Source organism: Chelonia mydas, chromosome 1 (assembly GCF_015237465.2).
Source record: "Chelonia mydas isolate rCheMyd1 chromosome 1, rCheMyd1.pri.v2, whole genome shotgun sequence".
NCBI lineage: Eukaryota > Metazoa > Chordata > Testudines > Cheloniidae > Chelonia > Chelonia mydas.
In genome coordinates this window covers 1,394,615-1,413,285 of record NC_057849.1, presented here as the reverse complement: position 1 = coordinate 1,413,285, position 18,671 = coordinate 1,394,615, and the positions used below count along the sequence as shown (strand labels likewise).

The following is an 18,671-nucleotide window of genomic DNA, read 5'->3' as shown; positions in this document are numbered from 1 at the left end:
GTTTTGGGCTTCACACTACAAGAAGGATGTGGATAAATTGGAGAGAGTCCAGCGAAGGGCAACAAAAATGATTAGGGGTCTGGAACACATGACTTATGAGGAGAGGCTGAGGGAGCTGGGATTGTTTAGTCTGCGGAAGAGAAGAATGAGGGGGGATTTGATAGCTGCTTTCAACTACCTGAGAGGTGGTTCCAGAGAGGATGGTTCTAGACTATTCTCAGTGGTAGAAGAGGACAGGACAAGGAGTAATGGTCTCAAGTTGCAGTGGGGGAGATTTAGGTTGGATATTAGGAAAAACTTTTTCACCAAGAGAGTGGTGAAACACTGGAATGTATTACCTAGGGAGGTGGTGGAATCTCCTTCCTTAGAAGTTTTTAAGGTCAGGCTTGACAAAGCCCTGGCTGGGATGATTTGATTGGGGATTGGTCCTGCTTTGAGCAGGGGGTTGGACTAGATGACCTCCTGAGGTCCCTTCCAACCCTGATATTCTATGATTCTATGAATAAAAAATATGGGTCACAAACCACCAGTCTTAAGAAGGTCCCAGAGAACCCCTAGGGGTGTGCTGCCTGTTAAACTTAGAGACGATTATAGGTGTCAGAGGAGCAGCCGTGTTCGTCGGTATCCGCAAAAAGAACAGGAGGACTTGTGGCACCTTAGAGACTAACCAATTTATTTGAATGTAAGCTTTTGTGAGCTACAGCTCACTTCATCGGATGCATTCAGTGGAAAATACAGTGGGGAGATTTATATACACAGGGAACATGAAACGTGAGCTGTAGCTCACGAAAGCTTATGCTCAAATAAATTTGTTAGTCTCGAAGGTGCCACGAGTCCTCCTTTTCTTTTTTTAGAGATGATTATGTTATTGATTCTAAGTGGTGCTTTAATTAATATTATCATGTTTAGTACAAAGAAGTGCACATGGGATGTTAAATATGTTAAATGTTCTTTTATTAAAGATGCTGGTAAATATTGTTAATGTGGGGCCCGGATGTGCTGGTGCGAACATTCTGCTGTGGCAGATTTTAGCCAGTGGGAATGTAAAGGGACTGTTGCCCTTTTACTAAAATTTAGTGAGGATTTTTGATTGGCTCTTTCCCAGTACCAAAAGGAAGGGTCAATGAGAAACCAAGGCCCTGAAAATGACAGGTGCCAGGGTCAATGGGGAGAGGCATTTTCTGTGCCTCAGTTTAACTATCTGTATAATGGGGATATGTACATAGTGACTTTCCTTTACTTGGGGTTTTGAAGTTCCTTCAGTGAAAGGTGCTACACAGTATGGTAATAGTTACTGATAAGAATGACTGATCTCTGATCTTTTAACGACAGCCCCCAGTGCCTGCAGAAAGTGTTCGTGTCTCCCCTCGGTCATCTTTCTCCAGATCTGTCTGTCTACTATCTACCCAGCTATCCTGGGCATTTACAGGGTATCAGGCCCCATGGAGATCTAGTCATTATCTCTAGTTTTCTTCCTAATCAACTATAATTTTTAAATATACACAAATTCACAAAGCAGCCAATTCTTCTGTGACTCAGCACAGAGCCCAAGAGTTCTCACTTCCCTTTGGGAAGGTCCCTTAATTACTGTTTACTGCTATAGCTGGATAAAAAACACAGAAGCACAGACAAGCTTGTCACCAGCCTGTTTACATTCACATGCTGCTTTCCTCTAGAGGCTGAGCAAACCCCCCTGGGGTTGCACAGAGCTCTGTTATAAATGGTGCTCAGCCCTGTGTCAGCTCTCAGTGTGGGATGCTGCTGCAGATGCTGGGGTGAGAGCGGTGTGGGACACGGCTACCAGAGGGGGATTCCCAGGGAAGACACTTCCATCTCAGGATTCACAGGTACCATCTCTTGCTGAGGAGCTCACCTGCTCGACAAACCCTGTGCAACGTGGGCGTGATAGGATAGAGAGTAAGTCTGTTTTCCTTGCTGCTCTGCACAGCCTTTAAATATCCCATGGCCCTTGCCACAGCGGATGAGTTTGTTTCAGTATTGTGGGCCAAAATGTCCCTCTTTACTGTGCCCTCATCCCCCCATCCACCCCAGCTGATGGCCACAAGTGTCTACGCTGACGCACTATGGTAGAGCCGCTGTAGCCTTTTAAATGTAGACAAGCCCTCAAGCAGATCTTCCAGAAATGCATCCAGTCTGGATCTGCAGACATGAGGAGTTGGAGAATCCATCACTTCCCTTCGCAGATGTCCCAACAGTTAGTCACCCTCAGTGCTAAACTTTTGCCCCTTATTTCCAACTGGAATTTGTCTGGCTTCAGCTTCCAGCCATTGGGCCTTGCTCTGCTATTCTTGTCTAGATTACAGAGCCTGTTATTACCCACAGTTTTCTCCCCATGAACTTCTCCTCTTGATCATCTTTTTGAGAAGATAAAGAGATGAAGCATTTAAGTTTTGTGCCATTTTCTCCAGCCTAAAATCATTTTTTGGCTCTTTTCTGTACCCTCTCCAATTTTTCAACACCTTTTTTAAATGTGGACCCCAGGACATTTCACCAATGCAGAGGTAAAATCCTTCCCCTGCCCCCACTCACCACTTCCCTGTTTATGTATCCGAGGATCGCATCAGCCCTTTTGGCACAGCATCACACTGGGAATTCACAATGAGTTAGTTGTCCCCAATGACCCCTAAATCCCTGGTTTCCATAATACAGTGCTCTAGTCTGTGGGTTGTCCTACATTCCCTGTTCTGAGGGATAACTTTGCATGTGACTGGATTAAAACATTTTGTTTGCATGAGCCCAGCTCACCAAAAGTTCCAGATCAATCAGTATGCCTGCCCTGGCCTCCTCATTGTAACCACTCTGCCAAACTTTGGGTAGTCCACAAATTTTATCTGCAGTAATTTCCTATTTGCTTCCAGATCATTGATGAAAATATTGAATAGCATCAGGCCTAGAACTGATCCCTGCTGAACCCCATTAGAAAAACCCTCATTCGATGACAATAGTCCATTGACGAAGGCTTTTTGAGATCTGTCAGTTAGTCAGTTTTTAGTCCATTAAATACGTAATCTACTGATACTGTATAGTGTTCATTTTTTATCTGAATGTTTTCCCCTACTAAATCCAATGCCTCAGAGAAATCAAAGTCTCTTACATCTGCACGGTTCCCTTGATCAACCAAATGTGTACTTTAAAAAAATGAAATTATTTGACAAGACCTGTTTTCCATAAACTATGTTATTGACTGTCATTAATTACATTACTAATTTTTTTTGACTAATCCGATACAACCTTTTCCATTGTTTCCTAACCTTGTCAAATCTTTTTTTTAAGTTCACTTTATTTTTTAATTGTTAAAGTTTAACACAGAACTGTCCTTTATTTGCCTTTTTTGTTGTTGTTGGATTGGTTTTTTGTTTGTTTTTGTTATTGTTATTTTTGGCTCTGCTGCTACCTGATTGTGTACTTCTAGTTTCGAACGAGATGTGTGGTTGATCTGGCAATGTGTGGTCAATCGGTCAGTTTGTAACTCTGGTGTTAACGCTAAGGTTCTACTGTAGGGCTGTTTAACATTCTCCTTGAGAGCTAATGGATTGGAGACTATTCCATCACCTCATGTGATATGAGTACCTCATACTGCTTCTTTCCCAGTGCAGAACAAAAATATTCTGTGAACATATCTACATTTTCTGAGATATTAACAAGTTTCCTTTCTCGCTCTAAGAATTGGCCTAAACCTTCTCTAATATTTCTTTTCTTCTTAATATACTTAATAACCTCCTTTTTGCTATCCTTAGACTTGCCAAGCATGGATTTTTTCCTAATGTCTTTAAAGTCCCTTATCAATGTTCATAACTTCCAATTTGTATTACTTGCTATATATTTTCCTTTTCCCCCATTTCCTGTCTATTCCCCTCCCCACAATTGCCGACTTCAGTTTGCCACTGAACTGGGTTTTTAGCCAAAGTTCTCCGCTTCCTTCATTGTGGAATCATGGTTTAAATAACTTCCAATTTCCATTCCCATTTTTCTGTCTACATTTTTTCTTCCTATCAGGTTTGGAACTCTTCTCTGTTTGTCCATTTGAATGTAATCACTTTCTTTCTTTTCTTTTGTTCTCTCTATCACATGCCCCCTTCTTTCTCTCTTCTCTAAACTAAACAGTCCCAGATGTGTAGGAATTATTGATGCGTGAAGCACCATAAAAATAGAATTGGCCTTAGTAAGGTCAGTTGTTCATAATTCATTTATCTGAATAATGAAAATATCATTTTTCAGTGTGTGCAGAGCGACCGATCTGCTTCACCCATGAGAACAGCCTCCAGTAGTGCATGTAGTCTCTCATATTAACATTGTCTCTCCATTCAGGCATTTGTACTGCAACCATCACACTAGATACATACCGGAAGTCGGGGGAATGTACGGTACACGCAGGAGACACCTTTCTGCCTCAGAGTTCAACACTTTCTCCCCTACTCCATGTCAGATGCCAACACAACCGACTTCACCAACCCCTCCACCTTCATCCTGCTGGGCATTCCTGGCCTGGAGACAGCCCATGTCTGGATCTCCATTCCCTTCTGCGCCTTGTACATCATAGCCATCTTGGGGAACTTCACCATCCTGTTCATTGTGAAGATGGAGCCAAGCCTCCATGGGCCCATGTACTATTTCGTCTGCATGCTGGCCGTCACTGACCTGGGCCTGTCCACGTCCACCCTGCCTAAAATGCTGAGCATCTTCTGGTTCAATTCCAGGGAGATCAATTTCAATGCCTGCCTCACCCAGATGTACTTCATTCACTGCGTCTCAGTGATGGAGTCTGGGATCTTCGTGGCCATGGCTTTGGATCGCTACGTGGCCATCTGTCATCCCCTGAGACATTCCACCATCCTGACAAACCCAGTGGTAGCCAAGATAGGAATGGCCGTGGTGCTGCGTGGAGGCATGGTCGTATTGCCCTATCCCTTCCTGGTGAGGCGCTGGCCATATTGCAGAACCAACATCGTACCCCACACGTACTGTGAGCACATGGCCGTGGTGAATTTGGCCTGCGCTGACATCAGTGTCAATAGTTACTACGGCCTTTTTCTGGCCTTCTTTCTGTCCAGTCTGGATGTGTGTTTTATTGCTGTGTCCTATACCCAGATCCTCAGGGCCATCTTCAGCCTCCCCACAAAGGACGCCCGGCTCAAGACTTTTGGGACCTGTGGCTCCCACATTGTTGTCATCTTAGCCTCTTACATCCCAGCTCTCTTCTCCTTCCTCACTCACCGGTTTGGCCACAATGTGCCCCTACATTTCCACATTCTCATTGCCAATATGTACCTCCTTGTGCCCCCCATGCTGAACCCCATCATCTACGGAGTGAGGACCAAACAGATCCGGGACAGGCTGCTCCGTCTCTTTACTCATAAAGGAACCTAAAGTTTTCTCCTGGTGCTCTGGCTCTCAGACTGAGCTCCGTGCAGAGCTGGCTGGTGGGATGGTGCTGGGCCCTCCTCCCTGAATCACTGACTGAGCAATCAAAGAGACATTAAATCCTTTCCTGACCTTACTGTGCTGATTCCGCATGACAAACCGGGGAATAGGTCTATGTACTACTCATTGGGTTTCCACCTTTCTAATTGCTGGTAATTGGATCCCTGAGAGCCCCCTCACCCTCCCACCCCCCGATTGCCCTACCCCTTCCACTAACTGTTTCTTTAGAAGATAACTTATGAATTAGCTGCCAGGAGCACTGTACCTAGTTTGTATATGAAAGAAAGAAAATTAAATAGTTATTAGACCCACTCAGCTATAATACTAACATTTTCTTACATCTTATGGCAAGTCACTTAAGAGCCGTTTTAAAGTTTTTATATATGTTCTTACTTGGTTACTAACTCTGCAGAGAAAGTCCCCGTCAGGACTCCTGGGTTCTCTCTCAGCTCTGGAAGGGGAGTGGGGTCGAGTGGGTTACAGTGGCAGCAGATACATCTGCAGTCCATATAAGAACATCAGAATGGCCATACTCAGTAATACCTTTGGTCCATCTAGCTCAGTATCCTGTCTTCCGGCAGTGGCCAATACCAGATGATTCAGAGGGAATGAACAGAACAGGTAACCATCAAATGATCTATCCCTGTCTCCCATTCCCAGCTTCTGGCAGAGAGAGGATAGGGAAACACAGATCATGCTGTTGGATCACCACGCATCCACAGAATCATAGAAGATTAGGGTTGGAAGGGACCTCAGGAGGTCATCTAGTCCAACCCCCTGCTCAAAGCAGGACCAATCCCCAACTAAATCATCCCATCCAGGGCTTTGTCAAGCCGGGCCTTAAAAACCTCTAAGTATGGAGATTCCACCACCGGCCTAGGTAACTCTGCACTTGTCCTTGTTGAACATCATCAGATTACTTTTGGCCCAAACCTCTAGTTTGTGTAGGTACCTCTGTATCCTATCCCTACCCTCCAGTGTATTTACCTCTCCCCCTAGCTTAGTGTCATCCACACACTTGCTGAGGGTGCAATCCACACCATCCTCCAGATCATTAATAAAGATGTTGAACAAAACCAGCCCCAGGACCGACCCCTGGGGCACCCTGCTTGATATCGGCTGCCAGCTAGACATCGAGCCATTGATCACTACCTGTTGAGCCCGACAATCTAACCAACTTTTTGTCCACCTTATTGTCCATTTATCCAATGCACACTTTTTTAACTTGCTGGCAAGAATACTGTGGGAGACCGTATCAAAAGCTTTGCTAAAATCTAGATATATCATGTCCACCGCTTTCCCCTCATCCACAGAGCCAGTAATCTCATTATAGAAGACAATCAGGTTGGTCAGGCATGACTTGCGCTTGGTGAATCCATGTTGACTGTTCCTGATCACCTTCTTCTCCTCCAAGTGCTTCAGAATGGTTTCCTTGAGGACCTGCTCAATGATTTTGCAGGGACTGAGGTGAAGCTGATGGGTGTGTAGTTCCCTGGATTCTCCTTCTTCCCTTTTCTAACGGTGGGCGCTATATTTGCCTTTTTTCCATTTATCTGTTTGCTATCCCTTATAATCACTTAAAATCTGTCTTTTGTAGTTAATCAACTTGTTTTTTCTTTGTCTCAGAGCAGTCTGATGGAGTCATAATTTGGGGCAGAAAGCTGTTGTATATTCCTCTCTACATTGAGGGAGTGGGCGAGTTTCATGAACTTATGCTGTACAATTCCCTGTACAATGTTGGGTTTACACTCCATCCATGGGATGGTGTTCCATGAAGGAGGAGTGCTGGGCAGAGACGGGCTCCATCTTACGAAGAGAGGGAAGAGCATCTTTGCCAGCAGGCTGGCTAACCTAGTGAGGAGGGCTTTAAACTAGGTTCACCGGGGGAAGGAGACCAAAGCCCTGAGGTAAGTGGGAAAGCGGGATACCGGGAGGAAGCACAGGCAGGAAGGTCTGTGAGGGGAGGGCTCCTGCCTCATACTGGGAATGAGGGGCAATCAACAGGTTATCTCAAGTGCTTATATACGAATGCACAAAGCCTTGGAAACAAGCAGGGAGAACTGGAGGTCCTGGTGATGTCAAGGAACTATGACGTGATTGGAATAACAGAGACTTGGTGGGATAACTCACATGACTGGAGTACTGTCATGGATGGTTATAAACTGTTCAGGAAGGACAGGCAGGGCAGAAAAGGTGGGGGAGTAGCACTGTATGTAAGGGAGCAGTATGACTGCTCAGAGCTCTGGTACGAAACTGTAGAAAAACCTGAGTGTCTCTGGATTAAGTTTAGAAGTGTGTGCAACAAGAGTGATGTCGTGGTGGGAGTCTGCTATAGACCACCGGACCAGGGGGATGAGGTAGATGAGGCTTTCTTCTGGCAGCTCATGGAAGCTACTAGATCGCACGCCCTGATTCTCATGGGTGACTTTAATTTTCCTGATATCTGCTGGGAGAGCAATACAGCGGTGCATAGACAATCCAGGAAGAGTTTGGAAAGCGTAGGGGAAAATTTCCTGGCACAAGTGCTAGAGGAGCCAACTAGGGGGGGAGCTTTTCTTGACCTGCTGCTCACAAACCGGGTAGAATTAGTGGGGGAAGCAAAAGTGGATGGGAATCTGGGAGGCAGTGACCATGAGTTGGCTGAGTTCAGGATCCTGATGCAGGGAAGAAAGGTAAGCAGCAGGATACGGACCCTGGACTTCAGGAAAGCAGACTTCGACTCCCTCAGGGAACAGATGGCCAGGATCCCCTGTGGGACTAACATGAAGGGGAAAGGAGTCCAGGAGAGCTGGCTGTATTTGAAGGAATCCCTGTTGAGGTTACAGGGACAAACCATCCCGATGAGTCGAAAGAATAGTAAATATGGCAGGCGACCAGCTTGGCTTAACGGTGAAATCCTAGCGGATCTTAAACATAAAAAAGAAGCTTACAAGAAGTGGAAGGTTGGACATATGACCAGGGAAGAGTATAAAAATATTGCTCAGGCATGTAGGAATGATATCAGGAGGGCCAAATCGCACCTGGAGCTGCAGCTAGCAAGAGATGTCAAGAGGACCAAGAAGGGTTTCTTCAGGTATGTTGGCAACAAGAAGAAAGCCAAGGAAAGTGTGGGCCCCTTAATGAATGAGGGAGGCAACCTAGTGACAGAGGATGTGGAAAAAGCTAATGCACTCAATGCTTTTTTTGCCTCTGTTTTCACTAACAAGGACAGCTCTCAGACTGCTGCGCTGGGCATCACAAAATGGGAAGTAGATGGCCAGCCCTCTGTGGAGATAGAGGTGGTTAGGGACTATTTAGAAAAGCTGGACGTGCACAAGTCCATGGGGCCGGACGAGTTGCATCTGAGAGTGCTGAAGGAATTGGCGGCTGTGATTGCAGAGCCATTGGCTATTATCTTTGAAAACTCGTGGCGAACGGGGGAAGTCCCAGATGACTGGAAAAAGGCTAATGTAGTGCCAATCTTTAAAAAAGGGAAGAAGGAGGATCCTGGGAACTACAGGCCAGTCAGCCTCACCTCAGTCCCCGGAAAAATCATGGAGCAGGTCCTCAAAGAATCAATCCTGAAGCACTTGCATGAGAGGAAAGTGATCAGGAACAGCCAGCATGGATTCACCAAGGGAAGGTCATGCCTGACTAATCTAATCGCCTTTTATGATGAGATTACTGGTTCTGTGGATGAAGGGAAAGCAGTGGATGTATTGTTTCTTGACTTTAGCAAAGCTTTTGACATGGTCTCCCACAGTATTCTTGTCAGCAAGTTAAGGAAGTATGGGCTGGATGAATGCACTATAAGGTGGGTAGAAAGTTGGCTAGATTGTCGGGCTCAATGGGTAGTGATCAATGGCTCCATGTCTAGTTGGCAGCCGGTGTCAAGTGGAGTGCCCCAGGGGTCGGTCCTGGGGCCGGTTTTGTTCAATATCTTCATAAATGATCTGGAGGATGGTGTGGATTGCACTCTCTGCAAATTCGATGATACTAAACTGGGAGGAGTGGTAGATACACTGGAGGGGAGGGATAGGATACAGAAGGACCTAGACAAATTGGAGGATTGGGCCAAAAGAAATCTGATGAGGTTCAATAAGGATAAGTGCAGGGTCCTGCACTTAGGACGAAAGAATCCAATGCACCGCTACAGACTAGGGACCGAATGGCTAGGCAGCAGTTCTGCGGAAAAGGACCTAGGGGTGACAGTGGACGAGAAGCTGGATATGAGTCAGCAGTGTGCCCTTGTTGCCAAGAAGGCCAATGGCATTTTGGGATGTATAAGTAGGGGCATAGCGAGCAGATCGAGGGACGTGATCGTTCCCCTCTATTCGACATTGGTGAGGCCTCATCTGGAGTACTGTGTCCAGTTTTGGGCTTCACACTACAAGAAGGATGTGGATAAATTGGAGAGAGTCCAGCGAAGGGCAACAAAAATGATTAGGGGTCTAGAGCACATGACTTATGAGGAGAGGCTGAGGGAGCTGGGATTGTTTAGTCTACAGAAGAGAAGAATGAGGGGGGATTTGATAGCTGCTTTCAACTACCTGAAAGGGGGTTCCAAAGAGGATGGCTCTAGACTGTTCTCAATGGTAGCAGATGACAGAACGAGGAGTAATGGTCTCAAGTTGCAGTGGGGGAGGTTTAGATTGGATATTAGGAAAAACTTTTTCACTAAGAGGGTGGTGAAACACTGGAATGCGTTACCTAGGGAGGTGGTAGAATCTCCTTCCTTAGAGGTTTTTAAGGTCAGGCTTGACAAAGCCCTTGCTGGGATGATTTAACTGGGACTTGGTCCTGCTTCGAGCAGGGGGTTGGACTAGATGACCTTCTGGGGTCCCTTCCAACCCTGATATTCTATGATTCTATGATTCTATGATTCCAGAGGGGGTGTGTGCCTGTGTAGCTGGAAAGTTCCCAAGCTGGAGCCTTCCCATTCAGGGCTGATCACAGTCTCTGCATGTAACTGCATCTTGGAGTGTCCCTACCTGTATGTGTGCTTGTGAAAGTGCAGGCTAGAGAGGGCTTTGCAGCTTGCCACAGAAGTACAGTGTAAAGGGATCCCAGGCTGGTGGGTAAGGGGGGCCAGTGGTATCCCAGTTCCAGACGGCACCCCAGGGGGAACCTGTCACATTGGTGAGGCAGGAGAGTCATATGCACAGCTTATGTCTCTGAGTGAGACAGGCACTTCATACACTGTTGATGATTTTACGTTAGTTTTAAGTATGGTGGCTACAGATCAGTCAAAGAGGTTACCAGTTTGTTATTTTCTGTTTGCTTATTTAGGGCAAGGGAAGTAGGGACAGAAAAGCAGGAAAAAGAGTGAAAGTGAAACTAGTAAGAAGCTGGAGTTCTGCAGATTGCAGGCAGAAGAGAAGGAACTCAAAAGACATATGGAATTACAGTGACTGCAGACTGAAGCAGAGAATACCAGAAAAGAAGCTGCACACTAGAGATCTATGGAAGCAGAGGATGCTGGGCAAAAAGCTGCACACTGAAGAGCCATGGAACTGAAACAGAAGCTGAGAAAAAAAATGAGCCCCGGAAGCTAGCCGTGGAGGAAAGGGAGAAAGAAAGGAAGCATGAATTGGACTCGATAGAGATGTGTAACCAGAGCCCCCACACACCAGGGAGTCCCACCTCTCCAAAATTCCACAAATGGGAATGGTTGTGTCCTGCATTCAGGGAGACAAGGGACATTACTGAATATTTCATCACCTTTGAGAGGCTGTGTGTACTCCATTAGATCCCTGAAGACTAAAAGATGGCCACTTATGTTGGCACAGTTGTCCTCAGCCCCAAGGCCCCAGAGGGTACCCCCACAACTTACCACACCTGCTTGGTGGACACAGGGGCTGGTGAAACAGACAGGAAACACATTAAGGTTGTCAAGATTAATCGCACAGAGTGCCTTGGGTGGAGGGATACTGGGGCCCATATCTCTCTGGTTTGACCAAGTGTGGTCCCAGAGGCTAATATTTTACCAGGCCAAATGGCTGAGATTAAGGGAGAGGGTCTGAACAGGTTCCACATGCCACTAGCAAAAATTCATGTGAAGTGGGAAGGTTTGGAAAGTGATTTAATGGTAAGAATGCTAGAGGACCTCCCAGTGGGCATGTTGGAAGGGAATGATTTTTTTCCACAAGGCCAAGACTGTTGGGGTGGTAATTCACAGGAAGAAGAAGTGTTGTGTAGGGTCCTCAAAGGGGTAAGAGTGTGTATTGCCTGTCAGTGAGAAGGATGTTCCAGCTGGTAGCTGCAGCTCTGTCTCATCTAAACCAGGGATAGATCCTGTTCTAAAGAGCATGGAAGTGTATGTCTCAGAGGGAGCCTGGGGAATGGTGATGGAACCTTAGAAACCACTGGGGAGGTGAATGAGGGTTCTCTTGACATGGTAATGCAGGGGGGAAGCATGCTCCCAAGTTGGGGAGAGGCAGAGTCAGGCCTCTGCCCAACCAAAGGCAACATGTCCCTAGGGCCAGGGGCAGGGGGGATGTTGTCAGTAACTGAGGGTGTTGTCCCAAGTACTAGCTGTCAGGAATTTGCACATAAGCAAAAGGCAGACTGCACTGTAGAAAGCATAAGGAAATGTGTCCTAGAGGGAACTCCAGGAAGGGAGCAGAGGGAGAAGTTTTTTTTGAAGAGGATGGGAAGCTGTATGGAGAAGCTCCCGTAGGAGGACCAGAGGCCCTGGGCAATGCTAGAAGCAGTTGGTTGTACTCAGCCAGCACCATGGGGAATTGATGCTGGTAGCTCATCATGGTCTTTTTGCTGGTCACTTGGGGGTTCAGATGGCTTATGCCAGGCTAAAGAGGAATTACTACTGGCAAGGAATACAGAATGATGTGGGGGATTATTGCAGGTCTTGTACAATGTGTCAACAGAGGAAAAGACCTGTAGGATCCCAGAAAGCTCCCCTGTGTGGCCCTCGATGGCTGAATGCCAAGGTGGTTCAACTCTGAAAAGCATTGAAATCTGTAGAGAGTTAAAAGCCGCAAAAGGGGGGAGGTGTTTTCACTTCTGTGAGGTGTTTTCCATCAAGCCAGGGAAAACATACTTGGTGTCCCATAAAATCTTCACAAAAGGGACACAACCTCCTCTTCCAGGCTTTACAGGGCCACTGGCAAGGGGAAAGAGCAAATTTGTACAAAGATACAAAACATGTTGGACCGGGGAGTAATTAAGGAATCTGACAGCTAGTGGGCAGCCCTGTGGTCTTGGTCCCCAAAAGGGACGGCACTGTAAAATTTTATGTGGACTATAGAAAACAATCACATTACAGCCGATTCTTTGATGGCATTAGATTTGAAGCAGAGGGAATTTTGGACTGATATGTTTGAAGGACTGGACAAGAATTTATTAGCAATTATGACATTCTATACCTTGGGCGAGCGTCCTGAATCCTCCATATTCCTCATTTTTATATAAGCATGATCTTACATATAAAGCATGACTTGTAAGGTATGAGGAGAAAGGTTATGATATGCTAAGAGTCATTTCTCTATCCATATGTATATCGTTAATACAAATATAGTTATGAGAATTGTGTTGTATGGTTGTCACTAAAACATGCCGTAAATTGGGGAATCAGACAGATATTAGCTCCCCCAGAGGCAACAGCAAGGAAAGTAACCAATGCCTGGGTGAGGTGTCAAACAACTCATCAACAACCATTGTCCAGCAAGGGAGCTACAATTCAATGACTCACCGGCATGAGGCCACACCAGGAGAATCGCTCAACCTTGCCTGGTGGACTCAGCAATGCCCCCCAGACATGCCTGGACTTGTGCTCCCCAAGCACATGGGACTGTTGATATAAAACAGAACACAGTGGCCACATGCTGGGCCTTTCTCCTTCATCCACCTACACTACAAGTGACAAGGACTCTGAAGACTTGAGACTCCAGTTGAGGGGACTGACCAGGATTTCAAAGGGGAAATCTGTATACTATGGACTGCAATATCCAGTGGGGTGAGAAAAACTGCTTTATCTAGATGTTGCCCAGTCTAATAGGGTTGAGAGTTTAGACTGCGTGCTTATATTTTATTTCTTTTGGTAACTAACTCTGACTTTTTGTCTATCACTTAATACCACCTAAAATCTATCTTTTATAGTCACTAACCTTGTGTAACTGTTTAACTTTACCAGTGAGTTTGCCTGACGTGAATGGTAAATTGCTCAGGTTTCAAAGGCTGGTGTATATCCACTTTCCATTGACGAAGTGGTGAACCAATTAATAAATTAGACTGCATATTCCTGAGGTGCAGTGCTGGGAGCTGGGGGGATTTGGCTGGTGCCTTTCTCTGTGTGATTCATGCGTGGCTATAGGAGCATTCATGCAATCTAGCTGAGTGTGGGGTCTCCATAATGCAGTTGTGCTGAGTGATAACAGCACCTGGAGGGATTGCTGCCAATCACTAGCAAGGCACTGTAAGAGACAGCCCAGACTGGAGAGAGTTCAGGGGGGCACAGCTGTAGTAGTAGGGTTTTATATTTCTATTTCGTATAATTTAAAATAAAAAATGAAAAATAATAATGTAGCATGTATTAAATGTATTGGTGTATAATTTAATCATATCGTGCAAGCCACCCTTTCTAAAGAGAAAAAGGAATGGTCTAATGGGCCATTGGTAAAATTGCATCAGTCAAAATCTGTGTCTGGGCTAATTTCAAGGCAGTAACAGACCTTTTAGGGTCACCTCTTAGTTGTAGGTTTAGCATTTTAAAATAAGTAAAAAAATGCTGTCATAAATATAAAGGGAAGGGTAAACCCCTTTAAAATCCCTCCTGGCCAGAGGAAAAATCCTCCCACCTGTAAAGGGTTAAGAAGCTAAAGGTAACCTTGCTGGCACCTGACCAAAATGACCAATGAGGAGACAAGATACTTTCAAAAGCTGGGAGGAGGGAGAAAAACAAAGTGTCTGTGTCTGTCTGTGTGATGCTTTTGCCGGAGACAGAACAGGAATGGAGTCTTAGAACTTAGTAAGTAATCTAGCCAGGTATGTGTTAGATTATGATTTCTTTAAATGGCTGAGAAAAGATCTGTGCTGAATAGAATGGATATTCCTGTCTGTGTGTCTTTTTTGTAACTTAAGGTTTTGCCTAGAGGGATTCTCTATGTTTTGAGTCTAATTACCCTGTAAGGTATTCACCATCCTGATTTTACAGAGGTGATTCCTTTTTACTTCTATTAAAAGTCTTCTTGTAAGGAAACTGAATGGTTTTTCATTGTTCTAAGATCCAAGGGTTTTGGGTCTGTGGTCACCTATGCAAATTGGTGAGGATTTTTACCAAACCTTCCCCAGGAAGTGGGGTGCAAGGGTTGGGAGGATTTGGGGAGGAAAGATGTTTCCAAACTATGTTTTTTCAGGAACCCAGATAAAGTTTGGTGGTGGCAGTGGAAGTCCAAGGGTAAAATAGTTTGTACCTTGGGGAATTTTTAACCTAAGCTGGTAAAAGTAAGCTTAGGAGGTTTTCATGCAGGTCCCCACATCTGTACCCTAGAGTTCAGAGTGGGGAAGGAACCTTGACAAATGCAATGGCTGTTTTTCTCTTGCATTGTAATTTAATGTTCCTGTTCAAATGTTCTGTGTAAATCAATTCTGTTTTGTGTATAAATAATTTATATACTCTCTCTATAAGTATAAAAGCCATCACTGGACCAAATGTTCTAGGAAGGAACTGAAGACAGACGCAAGGGCACCAGGAGGTTGCAACACACCCCTACTGAAATATCAAAAAAGGGCAAACTAATGACTCTGCAAATAAAACAGGCAACTATCAATAAAAACAAAATAGCTGTAATCAAAACCATCATAAAATAACTCCCTAAAAAACAAAATTAAAAATTAGAAAAAAACAATTTAAAAGAACAAGCACTCATCAAACAACAACTGACTTCAGCATAACAGTGCAAAACTCATTGGTCCCAATTAAAAAAAACCCACTATATAAACAAAGTGCCTTGCCATAAAACTTTGGGTTCTTCCTGCCAAGATTTCCCCAAAGCATCATATTGCAACCAACAAAACCCAGCTCCTCCCTACCCATAATCAACCTAGCTGGTCACTAAATTAATCCGGACTCTAACCTGGTAACTATAACATCAACTGGCAAAACAGTGTGTGTGTATGTGTAATTAAATGCATATGCTAATTGTTGTTTTTCCAATAAATGCGGAGTATTGCCTTTCCCCCCCCCCCCAAAAAAAAAATCCCATGTGCTTCTTATAAGCATAACACAGTTGTCCCACAGTCCCGGGCTCCACCCTCAGGGCAACCCATCACAGCTATGTAGTACTAGTTTGGTAAGTCGGGCCCAAACTGAGGGATTTTGGATTTGTTGGATCATTGCATAGTGTGTCAACGGATGATGAAAGGGGGAAGCCAAGTAGATGGTACAAAATCTAGAGTGCCGTTTGTTGAAGTAGTGGCTTATTCGAATGAGACTGTGTATAAATGAGGAGGCCGTGGGAGAGGGAGAGGCTGTGGCAGAGGACAGTCTGCCTCACCCCAGGGAGGTAGAGGGTGGAATGGTAGGCGTGAGCCTCAGAAAGGAGGACATGCGATGTGAAATATTCCTTGGAAGTACTTGAAGCTGAGGGGACTAGATATGGATAAATGGGATGGGAAACCCACCGATGAATTGATCAAAAATATGCAAAGGACAGAAGAGTGAGTTTTTAAAGAGCAGAGGGGAATTGCAGACATGCACTTTCTGCATAGGGAGGCCCTGGTGACAGGTTGCTCCCACTGGAAATGGGTCCCCAGGAGTGGGAGCTGATAATTAGATTAAGGTGGGACTTGAATGGGAGAACTAAGACAACCCTCATCGTGGGAGATAATGGACCCAAAGATGCTCTACTGGATAGTAGGGCTGGTGTAAATATTGTAAATAGAAATTGTGACTTGACTCAATATGTATCTGAGATTAATTCAGCAGCATCTTTTACGGGGGAAGGAGTGATGGGGAAGATGATTATTCAGTGAAAGTAACTATACTCAGAAATGCAGCTGAGGAATTTCGTTGTAGAGAACAAATGTTGCAGATAGATCAAGAGGCCGATCCAGTAATTCTAGGAACTCCTTTTCTAAAGGAGAATCAGCTGCTTTTGGACTAAACCAATGGAATATTATGGCATGTGCCTGGCTGGATGGAGGGCACCCTGACTGAGGGAGGTCATTCCAAGGAGCTTTGATAAGTGCTTCCTGGCCCAGCGGAAGGAGGGGGAGGACATAGATAGCTTCCTGACGGCCTTTGAGAATGCCTGCGAGATGCACAGGGTTGACCCTGCAGACAGGCTCCAGTTTCTCACCCCCTTACTGGACCCCAAAGCCTTGGAGGTGTACAGCCGAATGACAGGGGCGGAGGCAGGGGCCTACGAACTGTTCAAACAGACCCTGCTCCGTGAGTTCAGGCTGACCACCGAGATGTACCGGAAAAGGTTCCAGAGTCAGCGTAAAACGCCTGAGGTCACAGACCTACAACTGGTCAAGCGGATGCAGGGATGTGCCCGCAAGTGGACAACTGGGGCCCAAGCTAAAGAGGACCTGCTGGACCTAATCGTACTGGAGCACCTGTATGAACAGTGCCCTTCCGACCTGAGGCTGTGGCTGGTGGACAGAAAGCTCGCGAACCCCCAGCACGCAGGGCAGCTGGCCGACGAGTTTGTGAACAGTCGGGGAGGGGGTAGCAGGGAGGAGTCCCAAAAGAACAGCCCCCCCCCCCCCCCCGATGCAGAGAGAGAGAGTCACCATGGGCCTCCCAGCGGGGAACTAGGGAGAACCCCCTCCCAAGGGGAACGCCTGGCGTCGGGCCCCTCCGACCCGCTCGACCAACGTGACCTGAGCTGCTATCACTGTGGCCAGAGAGGCCACGTACGGACCCAGGGCCCCAGGCTCAGGGACAGACTGAGCAGACCCAACCTACCCAGGGTTAACTGGGTAGGGACCCAGGTGGACGAGGGACAGATGACCCAGACAAGGGGGGCTGCCAGTTTACCACCTGCTCAGGAGGGAAGAGTACCGCCGGCCAGCCCCACCAGCGGGCTGGAGACTCTGGATTCAGGGTGCTCGGTTTACAGGGTGGGCGCGGGGCTGTCCCTCCGGAGAGAGTGCCTTGTTCCCCTGGAGGTGGATGGGAGGAAGGTCAATGGATACTGGGATACGGGCGCAGAGGTGACGCTGGCCCGGCCCGAGGTGGTGGCCCCAGATCGGTGGTGCCAAACACCTACCTGACCCTGATGGGGGTGGGCGGAACACCATTTAAGGTGCCCGTGGCAAGGGTACACCTGAAATGGGGGGCCAAGGAGGGCCCCAAGGATGTGGGGGTACACCACCATTTGCCCACTGTGGTTTTGATGGGGGGAGACCTAGAGGACTGGCCAAGCAAGCCCCAGACCGCCCTTGTTGTGACCCGTAGCCAGAGCCGGTGAGGGGCACTGTACCCTGACCTTGGGGAGGGTACCACACCGGAGGCGCAGGACCCTACCCTGGTGCGGAGGGAGCGCCGAGGGGCACGGCTCAGAGAGGCGGAGGCCTCAGACTTGGCCACTGAGGGGGAACCGGGCCCCATCCCTTCCCCAGCCGCTGAGTTCCAGGCCGAGTTGAGGAAAGATCCCTCCTTGCGGAAGCTCAGGGACCTGGCCGACCTCAGTGTGAGACGGACCATGAGGAGAGGCTGCCAGGAGAGGTTCCTGTGGGAGAAGGGGTTCCTGTACCGAGAATGGGCTCCCCCAGGGGAAGGGGAGTCCTGTGGGATCAGGAGGCAGCTGGTGGTCCCCCAGAAGTATCGCCGCAAGCTCCTGTACCTGGCCCATGACGTCCCCCTCGCAGGGCACCAGGGAATCCGGCGCACCCGGCAGAGGTTGCTACAGAACTTTTACTGGCCCGGGGTCTTTACCACGGTCCGGCAGTATTGCCGATCCTGTGACCCCTGTCAGAGGGTAGGGAAGGCCCGGGACAAGGGGAAAGCGGCTTTGAGACCTTTGCCCATCATAGAGGAGCCTTTCCAGAAGGTGGCCATGGACATAGTGGGACTTCTCAGCAAGATGACCCGGTCGGGGAAGAAATATATTCTGGTGGTGGTAGATTTCGCCACCCGCTACCCCGAGGCAGTGCCCTTAGCTTCCATTGAAGCAGACACCGTGGCGGATGCGCTCCTGACCATTTTCAGCCGAGTGGGGTTCCCCAAGGAAGTCTTGACAGAACAAGGGTCCAACTTCATGTTGGCCCTGCTCCGGTGGGAG

General features: G+C 47.0%; 1 protein-coding gene across 1 annotated transcript; it reads left to right on the top strand.

Moving 5' to 3' along the window:
• Positions 1-1,720: 1,720 nt before the first annotated feature.
• On the top strand, positions 1,721-5,388 carry LOC102930020 (olfactory receptor 52E4). The gene is made up of 3 exons (XM_007070772.4): positions 1,721-1,796; positions 2,503-2,522; positions 4,357-5,388. Exons 1-3 carry the CDS (start codon positions 1,721-1,723, stop codon positions 5,386-5,388), a joined length of 1,128 nt encoding a protein of 375 aa, XP_007070834.3.
• The last annotated feature ends 13,283 nt before the right edge of the window (positions 5,389-18,671 follow it).